At 41.9% G+C, this 22,087-nt stretch overlaps 1 protein-coding gene across 2 annotated transcripts in view; it reads left to right on the forward strand.

Annotated features, from left to right (window-relative positions):
* The first annotated feature begins 21,616 nt into the window (after positions 1–21,616).
* MAPK11 (mitogen-activated protein kinase 11) overlaps positions 21,617–22,087 on the forward strand; it is a 32,394-nt gene continuing 31,923 nt past the window's right edge. Inside the window, exon 1 of one of the 2 annotated variants that reach the window (XM_068669641.1) lies at positions 21,617–21,809. In XM_068669641.1, the coding sequence (XP_068525742.1) occupies positions 21,697–21,809 (113 nt within the window). In that variant the 5' untranslated portion in view covers positions 21,617–21,696. Of the gene's footprint in view, positions 21,814–22,087 lie in introns of both variants that reach the window. The other variant, XM_068669642.1, reaches the window with a different exon arrangement.

The following is a 22,087-nucleotide window of genomic DNA, read 5'->3' on the forward strand; positions in this document are numbered from 1 at the left end:
CCCAGGTATGTGCCCGAGCTAGCCCAGCAGTGGGTTTGAGCCCTCTGAGCGCTACCTCAGGCATACCGTGCTCTGGCCAAGCTTCTCCATGCCCATGCCCTCCACAGCCTCCCTGCCCCGTGGGATCATCTGAAATTAGGGCACCAGGTGTCCATGGCTGGTCACAGAGTGCCAGGTGTGTGCCTCGCTGGGTGAGCTAGCGGGGTTTCACGTGTCCCTACAAAGGGATGGTCTGTGTCTCATGTTTCATGGCTTAAAAGATACATGTATTTTAAAAACAGGCTTAGACAACATGAGGCAGAGGTTTCCAAATTCAACAGCTAATCTGTCTGAGACAGGTCTCAATAGCTAAAATGTTGAGGCCTACACACATTACTTCTGTTCGATATGAACATTTGTGTGATGTCAGTTTAAACATTAAAATCTGCAAGTTACTTCAGCCATGTCGTCGTGTAAATAATTATAAGCACATTTTTTTGGAGGGCAGCTACTTTTTTCTAATGAGGGAATGTTTGCCAGGGGGTTATTTTTGTGAATGTACAAAATTTCACAGACCAGGCAAATGGAGCCAAGAAGAGACAACCCAAGGAGCTGCCAAGCCCATTAGGAACACCAGGAATTCAACATATGCTGCTGAAAGGAACTCGAAGAAATCTCTTTGTATTGGAGAATATCAGTATTTCATAAAGTGCTCCTAAATCCAAAGTTTTAGGGCAACTTGTTAGTTGCTTGGAAGCAAAACTCACTGCATTCTGCTGAAGAACCTGTAAGTATGTAAATAAATAAATAAAAAATATTAGGTAATTAAATCATCCCATCTTTGCAGTGCAACACTATCCTGCTGTTATCAGCTTAAGAGTGTTTTTTATTCCTAACTAATCAGATGGAGGGATTAAAACCTGCCTACAGCAGGGAAATGCAAAACAGCCAGAGGGAGAAAAGCCAATTTGATGGGACAGATGGGCTGGGAGACTGTGACATGCAAAGCCTCACCACGGCTGGGAAGGAGAGCACCAACTTCATCAGGAAAATGGATTGGCAGAAACATATCAGCGACAGCACTTCGACAGCCCACGGGATCTGCTGTGCTTGCCTCCAGCTTTCCAGGGCACAGGTTTTCCAGGAAGTTTTGTATGAGGGTGCGTGTGTGTGACACAGAAGATGAACTTCCTGATGAACTGTCACAACTCGGAGCAGTTATGATATATTCTGACAGGAGTGCTCCCAAACAGGGCCATTTGTGGTAGCGACTGCAATACCAGCTTAACAAATGCCTTCCCCTTCCAATGCATTTTAAGCATTGCTCTCATATGCATCTTTTTATGTGCCCTTGCTAAAACCATCACCTGTATTGAACTCCACCAATGCCCAGTGGTGCCTTTTCTCTTCCACGTTGTTAGTGGCATTGGGTGCGGTTCTGTGCCCCCTTAAAACCAACCGGAGCTTTGCAAGTGTCATCTGTATTCATAGGAGCTGCTACAGACAGTTTCTGAATCACAGAGAATCAATATTAATTACATTTCACCACTTCAACACTGTACTGAAAAAAAAAAAAAAAAAAAAAAGACTAAAAACTAGAAATATCTCCATCTTCCCTGTTTATGTTCTTCCTCCTTCTCAGTCTTTTCATTCCACTTCTCTCTTAATTTCATTCCACTCTCTGTCAATTCCATTTCTCTCTCTCCACGGTTCCTGTTGAATACATGGGACTAGCTGAGAGATGTCCCAAACCATATCAGAAAGAAAAATTGGCTTTGTGCAGCTTTCAGAAGTCTTTGATCCTCAACTAATCTGAGTGGGGTTCTGACCTCCCAGCATCCCTGGATCACTGAGGAACCTCCTCATTACCAGCTCTGTATCTGAACTATCATTTTTTCCATCATGCTTTTTAGTTCCTTTCTTCACTGACAAGCCTGTTTTTCAAGCATCCTGCCTCTTTCTCAGATGAATTTGCAGATCTGCTTTTTATCCTTTCTCCTTTTGATTTATATTTTTTTCCTTCTTTCCTTCTTCAATTTCTTTCACTCAAGATGATTTTTTTGTTATGATTATGCACATATAGTCATTCACTGCAAATTGCAGAAGTCTAATATTTAGCACTGGAAGTCTTTCACCAATTTCCTTGAGGTTTCCCCTGCATTCAAGTTGAAAATCTGCCTTCAGAATCATAAAGAAATGTTTTGGATATTAGCTTTTTATTGTTCTCATTTCTTCTGAACTTTCCATTATATGTAGATCCTTCACCCTGTCCGACTGTAATCTAAATGATATTAAAATGTTCTTTATGAGCCCTCAGAATTGTAATGAGGTGGACACTAAGATAGGCATTTTAAGATGGGACTTTCCACCTTTTAGTTTCCAAATCATAATTTTACACTGTAGTCACTTTTTCCTTACACACTAACCTATTGCCAGAAGGATTATCTGGTATTTTCATGACTCTTTAGCATGAGAAGTCATTTCCTTTAAAACTGTTCCCCGTACTCTGTTTCCTTTGTCTTTATTTCCCATCTTGCTGATCTATTCTTCATTCTTCCTTTGTGTTGCAATTTAATCCTCATTTGCACTGTGTCCAGCCACTGGCTTCTTTTCCCCCAGCTATTTAATTTCTGCTGGAGGAAACTACTTCCGCTGGAGCAATCCCTGAAGGTAACCCTCCTTCCACGTTAGAAGTAGCAGATTCTTTCAAAGACTGAATTAAGCTGGAACGTTTCTGCTAAACAGCACCTTAGCTTTCTGCAAGGGGACGTCTTGCGTCCCGCAAAAGTGATGGCTGCTAGAAAAGCTGAATTTAAAAAAAGAGAAATCAAAACCTCAGAAGTGATTCTCCTCCTACTTCAGTTCAATTATTCTCAGTTAGCAGAAGGAATGAAAGACATGGTCCTAGATGTTCCAGTAGGTCCTTGTAAATCACCTGCATACACACTTGTTGAATACTGAAGCAGTAACTAGTTTGAATTTCCCCAAAAATGAGAAAACTGTATGTTCCTGTTTTCCTCCATCCTCTTCCCTACTAGTACTAGCTAACAAATGCATCAAATCACAAATGCAGAAGCAGCTGCCAGTCCTTCCACTAACATGATGGCCACACTCCGTCATCAGAAAAACTTCTGATGAAGTCACTCTTTGTGTCAGAAATATTTCCTTGATTTTACAGAGCAGTTGCTCTGCCTGGGGTGAATTTTGGTCCTGCATCAGTTTTATTTTCTTTCATTTAATTCATTTGAAAGGAGAAAAATGTATTTTGATAAAAGGCAATATCCTGGACAGTATGAAATGACTAGTCAGAAACAACCAATTTGCAATCAGATTGGGAGGGTCTCTCGAACTGTGCAGCAGCCGAGATTTTCCTCTGCAGCAGGCTGATTACACTGACTTCAATGGATGTTGATAATTTTTTATAATAATAGAATAACTGTTTAGAATTGGATATTGACTACAGGTTGCACTGGCTTCCTTTGCAAAGAAGCAAAGTCGCGATGGGCTATAGGGCTGCAACAGATTAAAAGACTGCAAATCCCTTCTCACCATGACCTGCCATAACTGTGTGGCTGCCACCACCACCACTATTTGCCTTCCACATACATGTACATGTGAAGGGGGTTGGTCTGATCCTGCACCTCACAGCAAAATTAGTGCCTAGAACCTCAGTTCAGGACATGACCTTAAGTATGTGTGTATGGTTCCTCATGTAAGCATGCCAATATCTGCATAAAGGCCATCACAACTTGAGAGCCATTGAAGTTTAAAGCATCTACAAGACTAAGAGCTATAGGTCTTGAAAAGTGCAAAGACACCTTCTGAATTAAGGCCAGAGGCAAGGAATACATTACGTGTAACAACCTAGCAAGGTGTAAGTTTAATGAATAGACCTTTGGATATCAGATCTCCGAAATGTTATGAAAACATCAGGCATGCTGATACTTGAGGTATAGAAATGCAAGCCCTTTAAATGTGTAGAGCTGTTTTGTTTTGTTTTCCTGAGTGATTCTAACTGTTCTTTCTCATACAACGTTTAACTACACAGTTGTTTTTTCAATCTTACTGCTTTTACTTTTAAAAAACATGGTACAATTTGCATACAGAATAGCAAACATCTATAACGGGTATGTGAAATACAATCATGGTGTTCGATACCAATAGTTCAGGGAACAAATGAATACCTAAATTAATTTTAAGGCCACATCTTTAATCTTACATGTTCTTTAAAAATGAGTTTGTCTTTGCTCTGCTAAAAATAACTGATGACAAGGCAAGTCTCCATATTTTGTGACCTGTGTTTCAGAATATTCTCCAGATAGCAACCTTGGCCTGGCTGCGAGCCAAGACAACCTCTTTGTGCTTTCTTTCTTTCATTCAGCCTTTTAAAAATGCTTTGCTTTTAAGTTTGTAGCCTAGAGCTGTAAAAAGGCAACTTGATACAATACGAATCTCAGGATATGATGAGATTCGTAGGAGATATACCAAATTTTAAAAGCACCGTTCAGTCTGGAGCTTTAACAGCTTCGATTAAGAACAATGTTCCAGCCCAAATAAATGGATCATCCTCAAAGACGAGTGAGCTCTAAAGCCAGAGAAGCAACTTTTTAGGAGCACATGCCAAACTGTATTTTCTTTCTCAATTTAGAGGTTAAGAGCTCAGGTAGGATTTCAGTGAGAGCTGACGGATGCTGCCCCACAGAGATGCAAGATGATGAAAATCTTCTCATTGGCAGCACCTTGCCTCTGAAGGGCAGGGACTGTCTGTGTCCTCTGGATTCAATGGATTCCACTGAATTTAGTGGAATATTGAAACTTTTGCCTTCCTTAGATGAATTTTCAAGTTACAGAATTTCCCAGCACTACCTCAAACAGTGCTGTGGGATGTTCAAAATATGCTCATATCTCACAAGTTGTCTTTGGTATTATTGAAGGTAAGAGAGCTTGCACTGAGAGAAATCTTTTAGTCCATAATCAATAAGACAGAATTTAAGCTTAACATTTGACTTCAAATATGAAAGTCAAGAAAGGCTTATAAAACTGAAACCACGTGCCTTTTTTCAATTATATCAGCAGACCTAACATATACCAATTCCTCCTCCCACCAACCTCAACTCTTACACCCTTAAAGCATCACAGCTTCTGCACCGCTGTTGCTCCAGCCCCATGGAGAACAGAGAACAGGAACAGAAGAAGAAATGGTGGAGAAAAGAGTTGCACAGATACAGGTAATATTCAAATCCAGGCCAATATTGGTAGTGAGTTGTTTGCCTGAGGCTGTGGTGATGTTGGTAGGAAAGCTAGCATTATAGTAAGCTTACTTCTCCTACTCTTCAAATACATGTTGTTTCTTCAGGAAAACTGCATTTGTTTCATTCAGCTAAACTATGCCAACTTTTAGGCAGGAAAAAAAAAAAAAAAAAAGCACAGTAATGGAGATTTTATCCTTTCTTTGACTCTACTGCACATGCTATATGTCCCTGTCATTCCTAGCACCAGTGAAGGAGAGTCAGACTTGCACAAATACCAGATCAGCACTGGACAAGAGGCCGTGACCTTCTAGGTCCAGCAATAGCACCTGTAACAACAGTTGAATATTTATTGGAGAAAGGAGGGACAAAAGGGAAACAAGACAAGCTGCTGGAAGAATAGGAAATTTTTATACTCCTCATCTGTCCTCCAAAGTTTCTTCTTGGTCATGGATTGCCCTTTCCACAATGCTTGCACCATGCACTCTTCTCAGAAAGCCGTGGCAAGATGCAGCACATCGTTCTGTTGAAACTTGGTATTGATGCCTGTGAAGGTGTGAGGCCTCAGCATGGATTTTGGCTTAACAAGGGCCTGGCAGGTTGAAGTAAAAAATGCCTCAAGGTAAGTGAATTGCCTACAAGGCAATTCTCTTTCTTCTAAATCTTTTACTGTATGTCTGAATAACAGCCCATACTGCTTATACAAACTCCTTAGGTTGCTCATGCTGACTGCATGTTTCAAACAGCAAGATTGCTCCTAAATACTGGATTTTTATGCAGTGCTTGAAGTCCCAAATTGTTATTCAAGGACAGAAGATATATTTCCAGCAATAAAAACAACTCAGTGGGAAGTTTGACTATTTTATCCTTGCCTTCGCTGTCTCACAAATGAGACAAGGTTTCTTCTTTTCAAAATAGTGCCCTAATTTAGCATTCCTGCAAACTGTTTGATAAAGTGTCTGTCTTTTAAAATGCTACACAGATCTCAGTGCACCAGGAGTTTACGTTGACAGGAGCATTAAAACACAAATAGCAATGTGGTACTCTTTAAAGATGTGAAGGAAAAGTAGTTTGGAACATCTTGGTAATAAAACCCCCAAAGTAATAGATTTGGACTATGAAAGACACATTAGGTAAAATAAACCTTGGCTAAGGTATGGCAGGAATCACATGAAAAAATACATATGAAGAATGGTACAAATAGCAGAGTCTTGGTTCTTGCTTGCAGCTCACTGTCTTGCTGTCCTGGTGCATGTTCTTTCTTTCAGCTACAGTACCCAAACTACTGCTGGGGAATTGCAATGAGCAGAATGACACAAATACCAGGTTTTGGCTGGCAACCATGGCACAAGTGGTTGTACAACCATGGTGAGAGGATGCAGATCTTAAAAATTATGAAAATTTGAAACATATGAAAAGTCAACATTGGTGACACAGCCTGGTGAAAGGCTTGACCCTTAGCTATGTTAATCAGATTTCACACCCCTCCTGAGAAGCTGAACTCATCAGCAGTTGGTTTGTGGTAGCATTCCTGTGACAGCTGGCTTCTCAGCTGATGGTCAGGCTCAGTTGATCATGATCACTCCAGCCAGTCATATGTGCGATGTCCTACCAAGATGCACCCACTGACTTGCTACAAAATCCATCTCTTCATTCAGTTCTGCATCCAAAGGTTGCAGTACCTATTTGCCATTTCCCCCTAAATGGCCACTGCCTGCTCTGCCTGCTACATGGCTGTGCTGGGTGAGTGAGGGGAGATGATAGGTCTGCTTCTGTGGTTATCAAGCTTTCTGGGTTGATATCCCTATCCTCTCTGGGCCCAGGTTCTGAGTGCAGTTATCTCCTCCAGCAGCACCAGGGCTGTCAATCCTTGCTCAGGGCTCACTCCTTCCCCATATTTATTTTTCTTACTCCAGCTCATTCTGAACTTATTTTCCCAAAGAACCAGCACTGAAGCCTTGCTTCAGCCTGGCTAATCCAGTTCAGAGCTTCTCAGTCATTTCTGCACTCTGTCCCCATGCTCCGAGTAACAGGCACACAGTGAGAACTGCCAAGGCACCGTCAAGGGCCAGCATGACCCCTCAAGCTCTCTGTCCTTGCACCTCTCCATTGAGGTCTTCCTCACCTGGTTGGATCCCTTTGCAGGCTCAGCAAGGATGGCTGGACAGGTAATGTACATTCAGGTGTTACAACGATGGTGTGAGGTTTTTCTTGTCAGAGAAGCAAGTTAAAGGAGAAGAAAGTGTGAACACTGAGCTATGGAATTAGCTTCCAGACTCAGATGTGTAGCTTTACACAATTATGCAAAAGCTTTTCAAAAGTGAGTACCAAAACATTTTGTTTAATCAAGAATAACATAGTGTACCACAATATTAGTCTTGGCTGTGCATATGTCAGAGGAGTTCATATCACCATGAATCACGTTATGTTTTGTCTAAAGACATTTTGTGGGCAGCTCAGAGTTAAAGATGTGCTCTTGTTAACTCGAGAATGCTCTCATTTTGATGATTTAGGCTTCAGAAGGGAAAGTCCCTGAAACTGATATGGAAGTTGGATGCCATGCCTTCGTGCACCCCCCTCCCATGAGTCGTTTGCTCATTTGAAACTTTGCTGTATATCAGAAGTCAGTGCAAAGCTAGATGGATTGCTGTAATAACAGTGACCTATGGCTGGGTTGGGGTTTATCTCAAAGCCCATTCATATGACTTATGCCAAGGTTACTGAAAATCAGACAGTACCAAAGGAGAGACATTTCTGCCTACACATTCCCATGGCCTCTTCTGCCATACATCTTTCTTTTCACACACACACACACACACACACTCAAAAGTAAACAAAACATAAGGACCAAACGCACCAAGTCCAAGCAGCCAATTAATAAAGAAAAGAAATACTTCAGGTCAAGGGAGATGAACAAACCTGCCTCCCCCAGCATACTGTCCAGCTGCCAGAATAGCTGCTATTGCAAAGCTTATGCATGACCCAGTCACTTTTTGTTCTGAAAAACATTTCCTGCTGCAATAGACTGTTTGGCCCTGGAGCCTCTGTTTTCCTGTGTTTCTCACTGTCAGAAAGTGTGCAGATTTGTATTACTCATATCAACACAGCAGCAGTCAGCAATATTTAAAATATCATCAAGAGTGCAGGGAGCCAATGACATCAGTTCTGACTGATTATCATTTTCTGACCAAAGATTGAATATTTTTGTTAGCAGCTTTTGCCAAGTGTATTTACTTGAAGCACTTCACCCATCACTGTACTTGTGTCTGCTCAGCACAGCTCTGTTACCTGTGAATACCTGAGCTGCTTCTAAACAAGTCACAGAAGGGTGAAGTTGCACATCTGATTACTAGCTCCACCTTCTCTTTAATGTTTCCTTGGCCACCTTTTCCCCCCACACAGTGTGCAGCATGGATATGCCATTCAGGATAAGCTCACGAGGCAAAATGAAGGTGCAATTTTATCATGGGTTGGTAACAGTACCTATGATGCTTTAAGATCACAGTCCTTAGCATGTGCTGGCAACCAAAGCAGGCACAACCAGATGTACCACAGCAACAAAAACATGTTCAGTTTTTGGGCAGTTGGGTCCTTTTCCACAAGCCCCTGTTTATTCCCTTTCATGACAGCAAGAGCATACACCTTCCCAGGATGTGAGAACCTGAAATCAGGCTACATCGCTGTGCAGGAGACAGGAACTCAGCATCAGGAGGATATACATGGCACAGGGTGAAGGTTGTGTCTCTTTGGACAAAGTAAGTTGGGGGTGTGATGTCCATAGGCTGATGCAGGAATGGGATTCATCTCTCACCTTTACCTGCTTACATTATTGGGGTGTTAGCTCTTGCACAGGAAGAAACTAAGGTCTCTTAGGCCAGTTTCTGGCCTGTTCTCTTGCTTCCAATCCCTACATTTTATGTTCTGATGCTCTTAGTACTCCACTGCATCTACTGATGCTCATTTGACGCTCCACTGGTCCTGTCACCCAGGCTGAAATTTGTGTGCTTGCATATCCTAACCAGTCACACATTTCCTCCACTGGACGTACAACCTTTTAGGTATTCACATAGACCCTCACTGCCAAGCAAACTGAATACCTAGATTTTTTTAGGGCTTTTACCCTCAGAAAAAGGTAACAACTATTATTTTTTATAAGAAGTGGAGGAAAATATAGAAGGTTGAATTCAGAAAGTCAGCTTTGATGGCCATAGCAGTTTGTAGACAACAGTTAGACACAAAAATCTAATACCATGGACTTCAAAACTCTGTCTTATACTCCTACTGCCTAGGTCTATAGATATTTAGGTTTTAGTACTAAAAGTCCCCTTTGTAAATAAACGGAAGAGCCTCCATCTCTTCAGGCCTAGCAACTCAAGACTCTCATACCTGAGATGACTAAGGTCTAAAAATTAGTCTTTTTTGAAGCGCATGCATTGAGCTCCTTCTCTAGAAGGCGTGTTTTTGATGGTTATGGTACTCGGGAAGAGCGGCTGGATTCTGTACTTATTTCTGCTTTATGCAGCCTTTCTGCTTATGCTTGCCCTGCAGCTTATTTGGTCTTTAAATTCTGTCTGTACAAAACCCTAGACATTTTTAGGAGGAATGGGTTCTCCCTCCCATCCCATCTTGATCCATTTGCACTTCCCTACAGGGTTCAGAACAGTACGTTTGAAGGAAGGATTAAAATCATACTTCTCACTCCAAAATGAGCTTTCCAATTTCTGATGTCTTGTATAGAAATGTATCTGTTCCTCCCAGTTTTAGAAGAAAGGATTAACTCTTTCTCTAACACTTGCTAGATACTGAATCCCTGTCTTGGCAATATATTCTTCAGAGGATGAGCACTGGAAAGTTTTAGGCCTTAAAAAAAATAATAAAATAAATAAAAAATGAAATAAATAAAGGCCTTTTAAAGTGGACCAGACAAACTAAATGGTTGGTTTGCATAAAATCTAATGGCATGTGTGTGAGACAAGAACTGAACACACATATCTTAAGGTCTGGGCAACCACCTGTGGCAGTGAACACCCTCCCCTTCCCCTCTCTGGCTGATAAGGGACAAGGGACGTGTCTGTGGCTGTCTGGAAGGCCTGGGGCAATGTGTGGCTTCTGGTAAACAAAAGCAAGAGACAGGATTCAGGTTGTGCTGAAGCCTGCCTGCTGACCTATAGTCATAGCTGAGGCTGTAATTGTCTTCTCCTTATGGCTGCAAACGGGACAGCTGCTACTTCAACAGACTGCCAACCACTTGCAGCGGCATGGAGCATGTTACTTCCCAAAGCCACCTGGCCCATACTTTACCAAGTTACCTGCCAAAAAGAGAAACAGCAGTGTTCTTGCTTGCTCTGTGTTTGTCCAAGATTTATTTATAATACATATTTCTATTCACAAAAGCAGATTTTTCTTTAATTTACTTTTCTGCTTTGAAGAGATAAAAAAAGGGAGAGGGAAAAAGCAATAACCTACCATTTGGCTTGAGTCACTAGTTACTGTTTCTGAGAATCCAGCAGCTCTCATATAAAGGCTTTAAAATCATGGGAAGCTATTCCCTGTGTGCCTTTGCATTAGTTCAGAGAACTCATCATAATGACTTCTGATCGTGGCATTTCCTGATTACAGGATTGCAGCTTTACTCCTGTACAAGGGAATGAAAAAACACGGTGTTTATGGTTGGGTTGACTGGGAAAGCTGCACATGCAGGGAAAGGCATGAGGCATGTGATTGCTTTCTGGAACAGTAAAGCTATTAGCTCTGTGGCAAAGGCCTAGAGCTGGAAAGATTGTGTTCATTGTGTTGGGGAATTATTGGACTGACTGCTGGAGGTTGCCATATGTGTGAAGCATTTGTGTGGTTTCCTTTCTATGATGACAGTTATTTCATTAAATAACAGGGAAAGCTACGGCATTTAAAGTCTAAACATCCTCATCTGTTGCCACGTCCTTTCAAAGTATCGCTGGTCACATTCCCTATGCTAAGGACCATCACCTTCCTCAAAAGGTCCAATGAAACATATTTATCTCTAAGGTAGACTTTTGTCAATTTATATCTGAGGAAAGCAAGCTTAAAACCTTGACTATGCTTTCGTAGTCCTTGATGACTTGTTGATTAAATATTGTATAGGTATTAGTTCAGTTTGAGTTATGCTTACTGCAGAACTCATGCATGGAAAGGCAGGTCAGTGAACCCAAACCCAGTGATTTTGTTACTCATTTATGTTTACAACTCTCTTAGTAGTGATCCTTTCAGGCTATTCACACACCCATACTGTCTGCAGCTTGCACTACCGAGGGAAAATTCCCTGCTAGGCAGATTCCTCCAGCCGTACAGCCTGGATCTATCAGCAGAAGGGCAAGAAACAGACATAAGGGAGGAAAGAGAGCATGCAGAACCCAGTAGGCCAAACTACCTCCTTCTGGGTAAGCTAACGAGAGAGTGCACTGCACGGCAGTGGGGGCTACAGCCCATCTGCCTTCAATTTCGCTTTGCCTTCTTCTCTGCCATGTGTGACTGTGGAAAATGTCTCCAGGGTTTGTCTTGGTCTAAGATAAATAGGAGAGAAAGAAAGGAAACAGCGAGAGAACTTGTTCACACTACTGGGGTGAACATCTAGGAAATGAATGTCTAGGAATATTTAGAGAAAGCTCTTCTCCTTAGTAAAGCAGAACTGCTGATAACAAGGCTTGTGTGACTACAGAACGAAATCATTGAAAATAGGGTTACACTTGAAGGAGAATCCTCAACTCTCATCTTAAATTTTAAACCAAAATTTTTTGCTTTGTTTTGTTTTTTTCTGGTCTAACCATCTTTATTTGTGCAGTCATGAAGATCTGAGCTCCATTGTAGTTCAGTTCTGTAGTCCAGTGTAGTTGAGAGGTACAAAGGGTCACTGGACGAAGGAAATTACTTGGGGGTCTGGGCCCAAGTCTTGTGCAGTTTCTTTCCCATATGTCATGATTCAGCTTTTCCTTCTCTTTGTCATTTTGTCTTTCTTTTGTGTGACTTGTAAGAAGAATGTCACAGGACTGAGAAGGAGTCTCACAGGTCAAGTCTAGGCTCCTGTTGTCATCAAATATTATAACAATCACAAGTGATGCAAAAATGTGCCTTGATGTAGTCCACTATAAATACCTTGATGGGGTCCAATCTCAACAAGTTATTGTCTTTTGAGAGTCCTGCCAATTTGGAATTAGGCTGAAATCCTAAACTGGAAATGAGGAAAAAGGAGAAGCTATCTGAACGAAACTATAAAACCTCACTATCTTCACAGCTGTTGTAATGCAAGAAAACCACTTGTCCAGGAGGTAAAAAAGCTTCAAAAGTCTGCATGTGTGCAAAGAAAATCTACTGCTCTACTGCAAGGGGAGTGTGGGTGGTTATAATAGCTAGTGACATAATTTATTGATTATCTGAGAATAAAGGAGTTGCTCCATAGCTAGCAATTTCTACAAGTCAGCACACAAAATAGTGCTGAGATTGAATGACTTTGCGTGATCACCAGTCCACAAAGCTGCTGGTGACTACAAAGCTCTTCTGCTCCCACAGCAGAGCCAAACAGGATGTACAATATTTTCCCAGCATGTGGCTGAATTAAGAGTTTGGTGGAACATCATGAATTTAGCAATTCATCACACCAAAGCAAAGGACAGCAAACTGCAGGAAGAGTAACAGTGATGGTACATGGCCTGGTCTGAATGCTCCTGGATTTCACTGGCACTTGGATATCACTGGGTTCAGAGCCCTGTAGGGTCACCAGCAGCCTCTATTTGCATACAGGCAAAATGCCACTTCTTCACTGAGCTCCTGCTAACATGCTTGTTGTCTAAACTGGAGGAAAAAACACAGGGCCCTTGAAATGTTGCTAACCCTTGTTTCAAAAAGATTTGTTAGTGTGGCATATGCAAACTGAGGCAACCCCAGATATTGATCTAGGCCTCAAAAATACCCTAATAAGTGCTGAGTTAGAGAAGTGGTGAAGACACTAGAGAGATTCACCAGTATCACACAGAACAACAAGATACACATCAATGGAAGGAGTAAATGGACACTCTTCGGACATTGTTGAAGTCCAAAAGACAGCAAACAACTAGAATTTTTGAATACATAAGAAAGAAATCTTTCAAATGAAGCTTGATTCAAGGTTTACTGCTTCTGCACTTTGAAACAGGAGAAGTTGTGAAAACCCATAAAAGAGGAAAAGATAAAGAAGCCTGTGTGCTTCTTAAATGCCTATTGGGGAAAGCCTTCTACAGAGCTCTGGAAGGAGAATTGCCTAAAACTGATACATTATTTGCTGAATCTCTGTGTTATCAAATGGAGGGATAAAGACAGGCAGAGAGAATTAGTTTAAATTGCAATGCTTACAATCAATCTGAGGTTTTTAAGAAAATATTGGGCTCTAATCCAAAGCAAAAATTGTTGAAACTGCTGGATGAGGCAGTTGGCTGATGCCTCTCAGGTGGAAACGAGGACAGACTGGAACAGATGAATTCAAAAATTATACTTGGAGAAAAAGCTGCTGGGGTGAGACGGAGCATGTTACCATGGCTGTAATAAAGACAGGCTGACACCATCTCTGAGATGATTTCAAAAACACCACTGTCATGGCATAAAAACCGCTGTTATCTACATGGAAGGATATACTTGACTCATTAGCTAGTGATAAGAATTTGCTTAAGATGTACTAAGTGTAATCCTACATAAAATTGAGATCAAAGTGGTGTTAAGGAACATTAGCTTACCAAGGTTTTTACTGTAAAATGGGCTGGTGTTTACAACAACAGTGCTGATTTTTCCAGTTAAGGCATCCCATATTGGTTCCCCCTTTGTGTGGCAGAAACAGTAACTTCACATGCACTGAAAAATTATATTGAAGGGCCTCTTGCCTTTGCTTGTAGGTCTCTTATCTCTGCCAAACATAATTATGCTCAAGTTGAGAGATAAGCCCCAAATGCACTCTGGGGATGTAAAAGGTTTCGCCACAGGTCACCGTCCTGTCACTGAAATGTCACACAAAGAAGGCAGTGGACACGACCGTCACTTTTGAAAGCTCACTGCTATGCCATTCACGTTCAATTCAGTAAGAAAATGTGGCCTGTTGGTTATGAGCAGGAGAACAGTAAGCAAGCAGGAACAAGGACAGTCGGTGTGTTTTGCTAGAGGCGGAGTAAAACCTTAAGAAAACTGGGAATGGTTAATTCTGGCTAATTCAAAGAATGTTTAAACAAATTCTGGTTAATTCAAAGAATGGAATATAGTACACAAAAAAAAAAAAAAAAAAGGACTACTTCATAAACTCCCCTGTGGCCACAGAGAACCGTGTCACAACTATTTTTTCATGAAATAATCACCTCCACATGAGGAGTTGCTCGAGTTTTTGCTCACCCTTCTCCTCAGAATCATAAAGGAAAGGGTCAGACTGTATTAGAAGCAGAGTTGTAAGGAGCTTGGCATATATAATCTGAACATTGACACAGAAATGTCTGATGGCGAGAAATACAGTGGAGGAAACAGAAACACCAGGAAATGGCCACTTTGATAATTTAGAGACTAGTATCAACTTTCTGATAAGGGTAACAAAATAAACTGATTTTAAAATGGTACATAGTAGGTTTTGATGGTGAAGATAGGAGCTGCAACTCAGTGATTTGGGAGGTTGCCCCCAGCCTCATATCCCCTGTCGACATCATTGCCTCTCCTTGGACATCCCTTCAACATGGATCCCTCTGCCTTTTTGCCTAACCATATACTTGCTGCAGCTAGGATCTACCTCACTTATTTCTTGAAACTGCTGAGAACTCCACTCCTTTCCAAGCCTTCTGACCTTCCACTGACTTAATATTCCCTTTGTGAAGCTCCACTTTTTAAGAGGGACTTTATTAAAGGACTTAAAGTCTGAGGTTCAGGTCCCTCAATTGATTTTCAAGAGAACTTTATCTCTGTCATTGCTTTTATTAATTGTTTTAACTGTGTACAGTCAGATACCATGGTATATAGCAGGTAAAGTGAGGTACCACCTGATATTTACTTCTGGAATATTAGTAGACATATGTCTATGCCTTTATTTGTTCTAAGAGGATAATACACATATAAGAAAGTTGTTTGATCTGTGGACAGAGCTTATGCAGCTCCAGTCCTAAGAACTCCCGTAAGTACAAGAAGAGCTGAAGACTAACAAGCTGCTCTTTCACAGCAGTTTCACACAGACAGTGTAGGTACATTACGAGAAGTATGATTTGATTGCAGTGGATGCATGGTCTATATAGCATGAAGGATGCCATGTGTATCAAATACATCCTGAATAATGATGGAACTGAAAATTTTGCCTTTATGAATGGCAGCTTTTGAACAGCATGGACTACATGGATCACAGTTTTAACCCAAGTGGCTGTTTGAAATGATTTGAAACACATCGCATTACTGTCTTACCATCCTACCTCATTAATGTTAGCAGAAAGTTTGATGCAAGTATTTAACAAGTAAAGTATGTTGTGGGTCTAAACGTGCCTGGTAAATGCAGTGTGCTAAGCCATGCAACAGCTTTCCTTGGGTTTATCAAGCCCCTGTGAAGCCTCAGTAGAGGGCATGCCTCCATCAGGTCTGTCATTGTCTGCACTGCTCAACATCTGCAGTGTAATTTGTCACATTATAGCCGTTATTTGGAGCCTTGCTGACACACGTGCTTTGAGCAAACAAAAGGCTGTTCAGCAAGGTCCAAAGACAGGACATAAAGTGGAAACTGAGAAGGTGACACTATAAAATCAGTGAGGAGGATCTTTTTGATATTGAATTAGAAATTCCACTTTGCACCCTGGTGGAATAGCACACTACAATGGAGTCATGCTGGTGGGAAGGAAAAAAAAAAAAAGGAGAAAAAAAAAAAAAAAACACCTGCAGATAGGTTGGAGAGGTTGAGAGGTTCATAGGTTCCTATACAACAGAACAACTGAATTAATACATTTTTTCTCAAGTATCCAGAGAGTTGCATCCTCACCATGTACCAAACAATGGCTGAAAGACACGGCATTGCAGTAGTTTGGTATGATGAGGGTGATGTAACCGCTTTATGGGAGATGAAAAGCACCAGATTGAAGTACAAAATTCTGTAGATGAGTAGCAGATGGTAAATGAAAACGTGAATACACGCATCCCATACTAAGCCAGGCTGATACTTTACTAGCATTTTTTTCTGCTTTGACAAGTTTTAGCATCAGTAACTGTTTCCTCTAGGTGCTCATAAAGAGTTAAAGCTGAATCAGAATTCATAAATTGTTCTCCCTTAACTGCAAATATTTGGGTATTTTTAAAGCATGCAAGTAGTGCTTACCTTGTCTAACAGCATTGAAGCTCACAGGAAGCAGCCAGAGCAGCCCTACAGATGCAGCAATTTCATGCAAGTTTGTACATATCTACTAGAATAGCTATTTAGAAGCCCTTTAAGTAACACATTCTCTTCATGCTGACTTAGTGTGTAGAATTAACACAATTTTAGGCAAATGGACAACCCATGAATACAACTGTTCCAATTCATAAATCGTTTTGTTTGTAATTAAAAGGATACATAATTAGGAATGCACAACCATTTTAAGGGTCCCACAGTGCTTTCTTCAGAGCCAAATGAGACAACACAATAGCCAATTAAACAGCCTTCCTCGAGTGGGATTTCTTATATGTATTGGAAAAGCAGAGAGCCTGGTTTATGTCAGCTATTACATAAACCTTTGTTTTTATATTTGGAGACTCTTCAGAGTCAACCAGGTGAAATTTACGACTGATGTTTATCCAAGACAGAAACCCAAATGAATGCATTTGGAACAATGTGTTCTTGCTCAATGAAATCTGTCTTTGACTTGAATGGGAGCGGTGCTGGGCTCTCTGCAACTGCTGATTATGCATGTCAATATTAGGCTGCATTTGAATGATGCCATATTATGCATAAGAATAAAGTATGGAGTTGTTGGGAGACACAAAGCAACGTAATTATATGGATGGCAAGAGAAATACAAAGCAAAATATAGCAGCATATACTAATAGCTTAACTCCGTCTTGCCTCATTATATATGGATCTTTTGTTCACTTAATTAGGAATTATTTTAAAGTTAAATCTCTATTTTTTTTCTAATTATAGCCTTGTTCTGAAAGCGCATACACTGAGAAGCCCTTGTTGACATGACTGAGCAGGATATTGTATTTGATTAAATTCACTTTGGAGACTTGTGACACCAATTGCTAACTTGTTTGCAGTCCCAATCGCTTTGAAAATCCAATATCAACATGAAGCTAGATTAACACCCATATGTTCCTGGATGAAGAAAACACTGCAACTGTGTACTGGTAGACTGTAGAAGACTGAGATATGCTTCTCTATTAACTCCAGGTATAGGACGCTGTTTCGATTTTTTCAGTTACATTCATTCAACAGGATATGAGAAAAATCTCCTACCCTGTGTCCACAGCTGTGTGAAAGAAATATTTGAAGGATATTGTTGACCGTGTCTAAAAATAATAATCATAGATAGTATGAGTGCTATTGCTGTCTGAGGTAATATCAATATTATATATATTTATCCTTAAAGTAGGGAAACAGTCCTAGTCTCAGTTTTAAAGTGTGGAAAGGTGGCAGAGGGATAGCAAGCAACCAACCCAATTCAGCACAGAAAGTGTGGGAGACAGAAAGAAACAAAGCCCCAACACTGAGCTCTAAATAAGAGTCCATCTTCTCAGAAATAAAAAAAAAAACTGTTCTTGACATGTAATTATTCTGATATAGTCTGAATTTTTAAAATCTTCAGCCAATAGCAGGATTCCTTGGTGGGTTTTATATTTTCTCATGGGAGACTTGACCAAACTTGAGGTCCAAAAGGAGTAGCTAAATGTCAATGGCTTCCTCCAAAGTGAGACCCTTACTGTTCCAGCAACATCGGTTTCTCCAGTTTAAATATCTAAGTTGTACTGTGACATAGTAGTCTCGAATGGGAGCAGTTTATCTGAATCAACTTGGGTAGTGCATAAGGTTACCAAATGGGTATTTGGTGGCAAAGGGCAGGTCAAACTGGTGTTAATAGCAGAAATAAGAATGACACCACCTTGCAGGCAAATGCAACAAGCATCCTGTAACTCAATAACAAAGATATACGGTCTCCTGCAAAGCAATCTCATGCAAACTGATGTATTAAGACCAGCTAATGATTGACTTGCTATTTACAGAGGGCTCCATTAAGCCTTTCCTGTTGCCTGTACTTCGTCTTTTAAGTCATTACAAACAGTGACAGTTTTCCTATGTAATAATTACATATTCATAGACATGGTCTCAGAAATTCACAATAACCTGAAAATAAAACCAGCACTATAGCTAATTACCACAAAGTTTTATTGTTTGCAGTAATGTATATAACATGCCAAGATCAATTTTTCTTTTATAAACATGTCAAACATTCCTTACAACATCTTCAAAAGACAGCAGGATAGAAAACATCTTCATGGTATTCTCAGTTTTCTTTTACTGTTATTCATCTGAGGTGGTTATGCTGAAATCTATTCATGGGCATCTCCAGTTCACAATTATCTCTGTAGCAGATCTAGCAGAAGATCCAAGGTGGTTCATCCTAAAACTTCACTGATATTTTGTAAATCTTTGGTTAAAGCATCCCCCAGTTTAAAGCAATTATATTGAGAACAGTCAGAACTCTGTTGTGCTGACATCCGATGTTTTCCACAGCCTGTTTTAAATCAGTCCTGGTTTTACAATACCATGAATCTATTTCCAACCAGGAAATGACATGTTTTTGGTATTTAGGTGGCTCTCTCTTCCTTCGAGTTTCCATGTTTTATTATTAGCATCAATGAAGAGCTATGCATCAGGCAGTGCAGGCAGGAAGGGGCACTTACCAACATAGTGTCCACTATCAGTTTTATGGCTTCCCCTGGCCCGTGGTCAGCCCTAAAGTGGCTTTAGGTGCAGCTTAATGTGGCATTCTCTCATGTACTGGAAATGAAAGTTCCTAAGTAGGCAAGTATATACAGAAGAAGCCATGACCTTATTACTTCCTTATTCCTTCACACCTCTTCAGAGTGTGCTCACACTCTTCTCTCTGTTGTACATGTAAACAACTGGCCAGCCTGTAAAACAGGATCTAGCAGAAAAGAAGATGGCTCACTGAGAAAGCAGCCTCTTGCTTTTCATCCTGCCGCCTTAGCTGAGTCAGCAAGGATGGAGGAGCTGTTCCTCCCACAGCAGAAAAGGAGGAGCAGCTGGATAGGGTTTGCTTTACAGGAGGTGTTGGGAGACGTGTAACCTACCTAGCTCTGAAACAGCTTTAATGTGTTGTCCTCCATGGTCCCTGGGTTCCTGGGGCTTAATTTTATTCCCTGCAGATTTGTCATATATGGATTTTAGCTCATGATCTTTCACAAAATCTTAGTTAAAAGAAACTAATCCTACTGAACAGAAATGTCAGTATAATTAATGCAGGAGGGTAAACAGGTGGTTACTGGGGTATAACGGGGATTCATTTTGTAAGCATGCTTTTTAATATCTCCCTCATTACATGGAGAAGAACATTGTATACGTAGTATCCAATAAAACACAGTAATCAAACACAGTCTCACAGTAATGATTGCAACACAAATATCTGACAGAAGCTCACAGAAGACAGGAAATTGAGAGAGACGGTAAATATCAATGACAAAAAATTAACTCCTGTTGGAACTGCATGATTAGAAGCTTGGGCAGATATGGATAGATTTAACTTCCAAAAATCATTGCTGCAGTTAGCAAGAAACAATCTAACACTTGGCGTGTGGGTGAAGGTCAGAGGCTAAAACACTGAAAGACGCTAAGTACAGTAAGTCAGCAGGTAGGATTATTTGCTTCATTTTTGGCACTGTAAAACATTTTGGCCATCTTACTTTAGGAAGGTAGGGAGGAAATATTTTTTCCTGGCTTGGTATAGAGTGACTGTACTGTTATTCTGACTTTAAAATTCAATATGGTAGTTCTGGGAAAAACAAGATACATAAATGAGTTATTAGATTTTTCACACTTGCCACTTACTTCATGTACTATGCCCAGAAATTAACAGCACAGAAATTGAATTGTGACCAAGGAGCAGGTTCTAGAGGATCAGAGGTGTTTGTTGCACTAGAGCAGGGTAGAAACAAAGAATTAGGTTGTGGCTTTAGGATTACTTAGTTCTTGTGTGGATGGTTCCAAATGGCTGTACTCATGTCATTTATGTTTTTTTTAACCTGAAATGCAATGAGCAAATGCCAAAGTTGATGGTGCTGTTCACTCAGGTAGTCTTGGTATGGCAGTTCTGCCATGCAACAAGGTCTGGGATTTCAGAGCTGAACTTGAACTATACCGTGCTTGGAGCATCCATAAATCTTGCCTTCTGGCTCATTGTGCTTGGAATTATTCAAGTGTACATGTTCTGTATACTCACAGCGATGTCCTACCATAAGGCTGAGCACTCCTTTGTCAAAATGAACTGCAATTTTTGGTATAGGAGCATAAGTGGCCTTATATGAAGCTTTTGAAAAGACAGGATCTACGTTCCCCGCTGCTTCAAAGGCAGATGCAGAATAATCTCCATACAGGGAATCTATGCAAGCAGGCCACATACAAGTTATTTAGAGGTGCTCAAGGGAGTGTAAGAAGTTATGAAAGGAAATTATACACAGGCAAATACAAGGGTAACGCTGCTGATCCCACAGGCAAATATAGTGGTAGCACTGCTGATTCCACAAGTCACTGAGATTCTGGATTGTGTATTTTGAAAACAAACAACAATAAAAGAACCACCAACAAACAAACAAATAGGAGAAGATTTTAATTTAGATGGTGTGACATTTTCAAGACTTTTCCCATCTTTATCTTGAGGGCTTGAGACTTTGGTGAAGGGCCTGGAACACAAGTCCTGTGAGGAGTGGCTGAGGGAACTGGGGTTGTTTTGTCAGGAGAAGGCTCAGGGGAGACCTCATTGCTCTTTACAGCTACCTGAAAGGAAGGTGCGGGGAGCTGGGGTCGGCTTCTTCTCACAGGTAACTGGCGACAGGACCAGAGGAAATGGCCTCAAGTTGTGTCAGAGGAGGTTCAGGTTGGAAATGAGGAGACATTTCTTCTCAGAAAGAGCAGTCAGGCGTTGGGACGGGTTGCCTTGGGAGGTGGTGGGGTCACGGTCCCTGGGGGTGTTCAAGGTGAGGTTGGACGTGGTGCTTGGGGACGTGTTTCAGTGGTGACACTGGTGGCAGGGTGACGGCTGGCCCAGCTGATCTCGGGGGGCTTTTCCAACCCTAACGATGCTCCGCGGGGCGAGGGGGTGGCCGAGAGGTGTGCTGGCGGCTCCGCCACCCCTGGCCCTCCGCCTTCCCCTCCCCTTCCCCTCCCGGTCCCGCCTCGCTCCCCGCCCCGGCTGAGGGGCGGCTGCCGCTGCTGCCGCTGCTGCTGCTACCGGCGGCGGCTCCGGCCAAAATGTCCGAGCGCGGCGGCTTCTACCGGCAGGAGCTCAACAAGACGGTGTGGGAGGTGCCGCAGCGCTACCAGAACCTCACCCCGGTGGGCTCCGGCGCCTACGGCTCCGTGTGGTAGGTGCGGGCCGGCGGGAGAGGAGCCGGCAGCCGGCAGGTGCTGCCCGGGGGGGCCCCGCTCCGCCCGCCCGGCGCCGGGCACACAATGCCGGGCCTGGCCGCCGACCTGCGAGCAGCCGAGAGGGGCTCGGGGCTGCTCTCCCGGGGTGGGGAACGGGGCTGGGAGCCGGGGAAACGAGGGGGGTGTCCCCGGTGGCAGCGGGGAGCGGCGGCGGGCGCTCTCCCTTCAGCACGCCGCCCGCCCGCCCTGCGTCCCTCACGGCAGCGCGGGGCCG

Source organism: Anas acuta, chromosome 1 (assembly GCF_963932015.1).
Source record: "Anas acuta chromosome 1, bAnaAcu1.1, whole genome shotgun sequence".
Classification (NCBI taxonomy): Eukaryota; Metazoa; Chordata; class Aves; order Anseriformes; family Anatidae; genus Anas; species Anas acuta.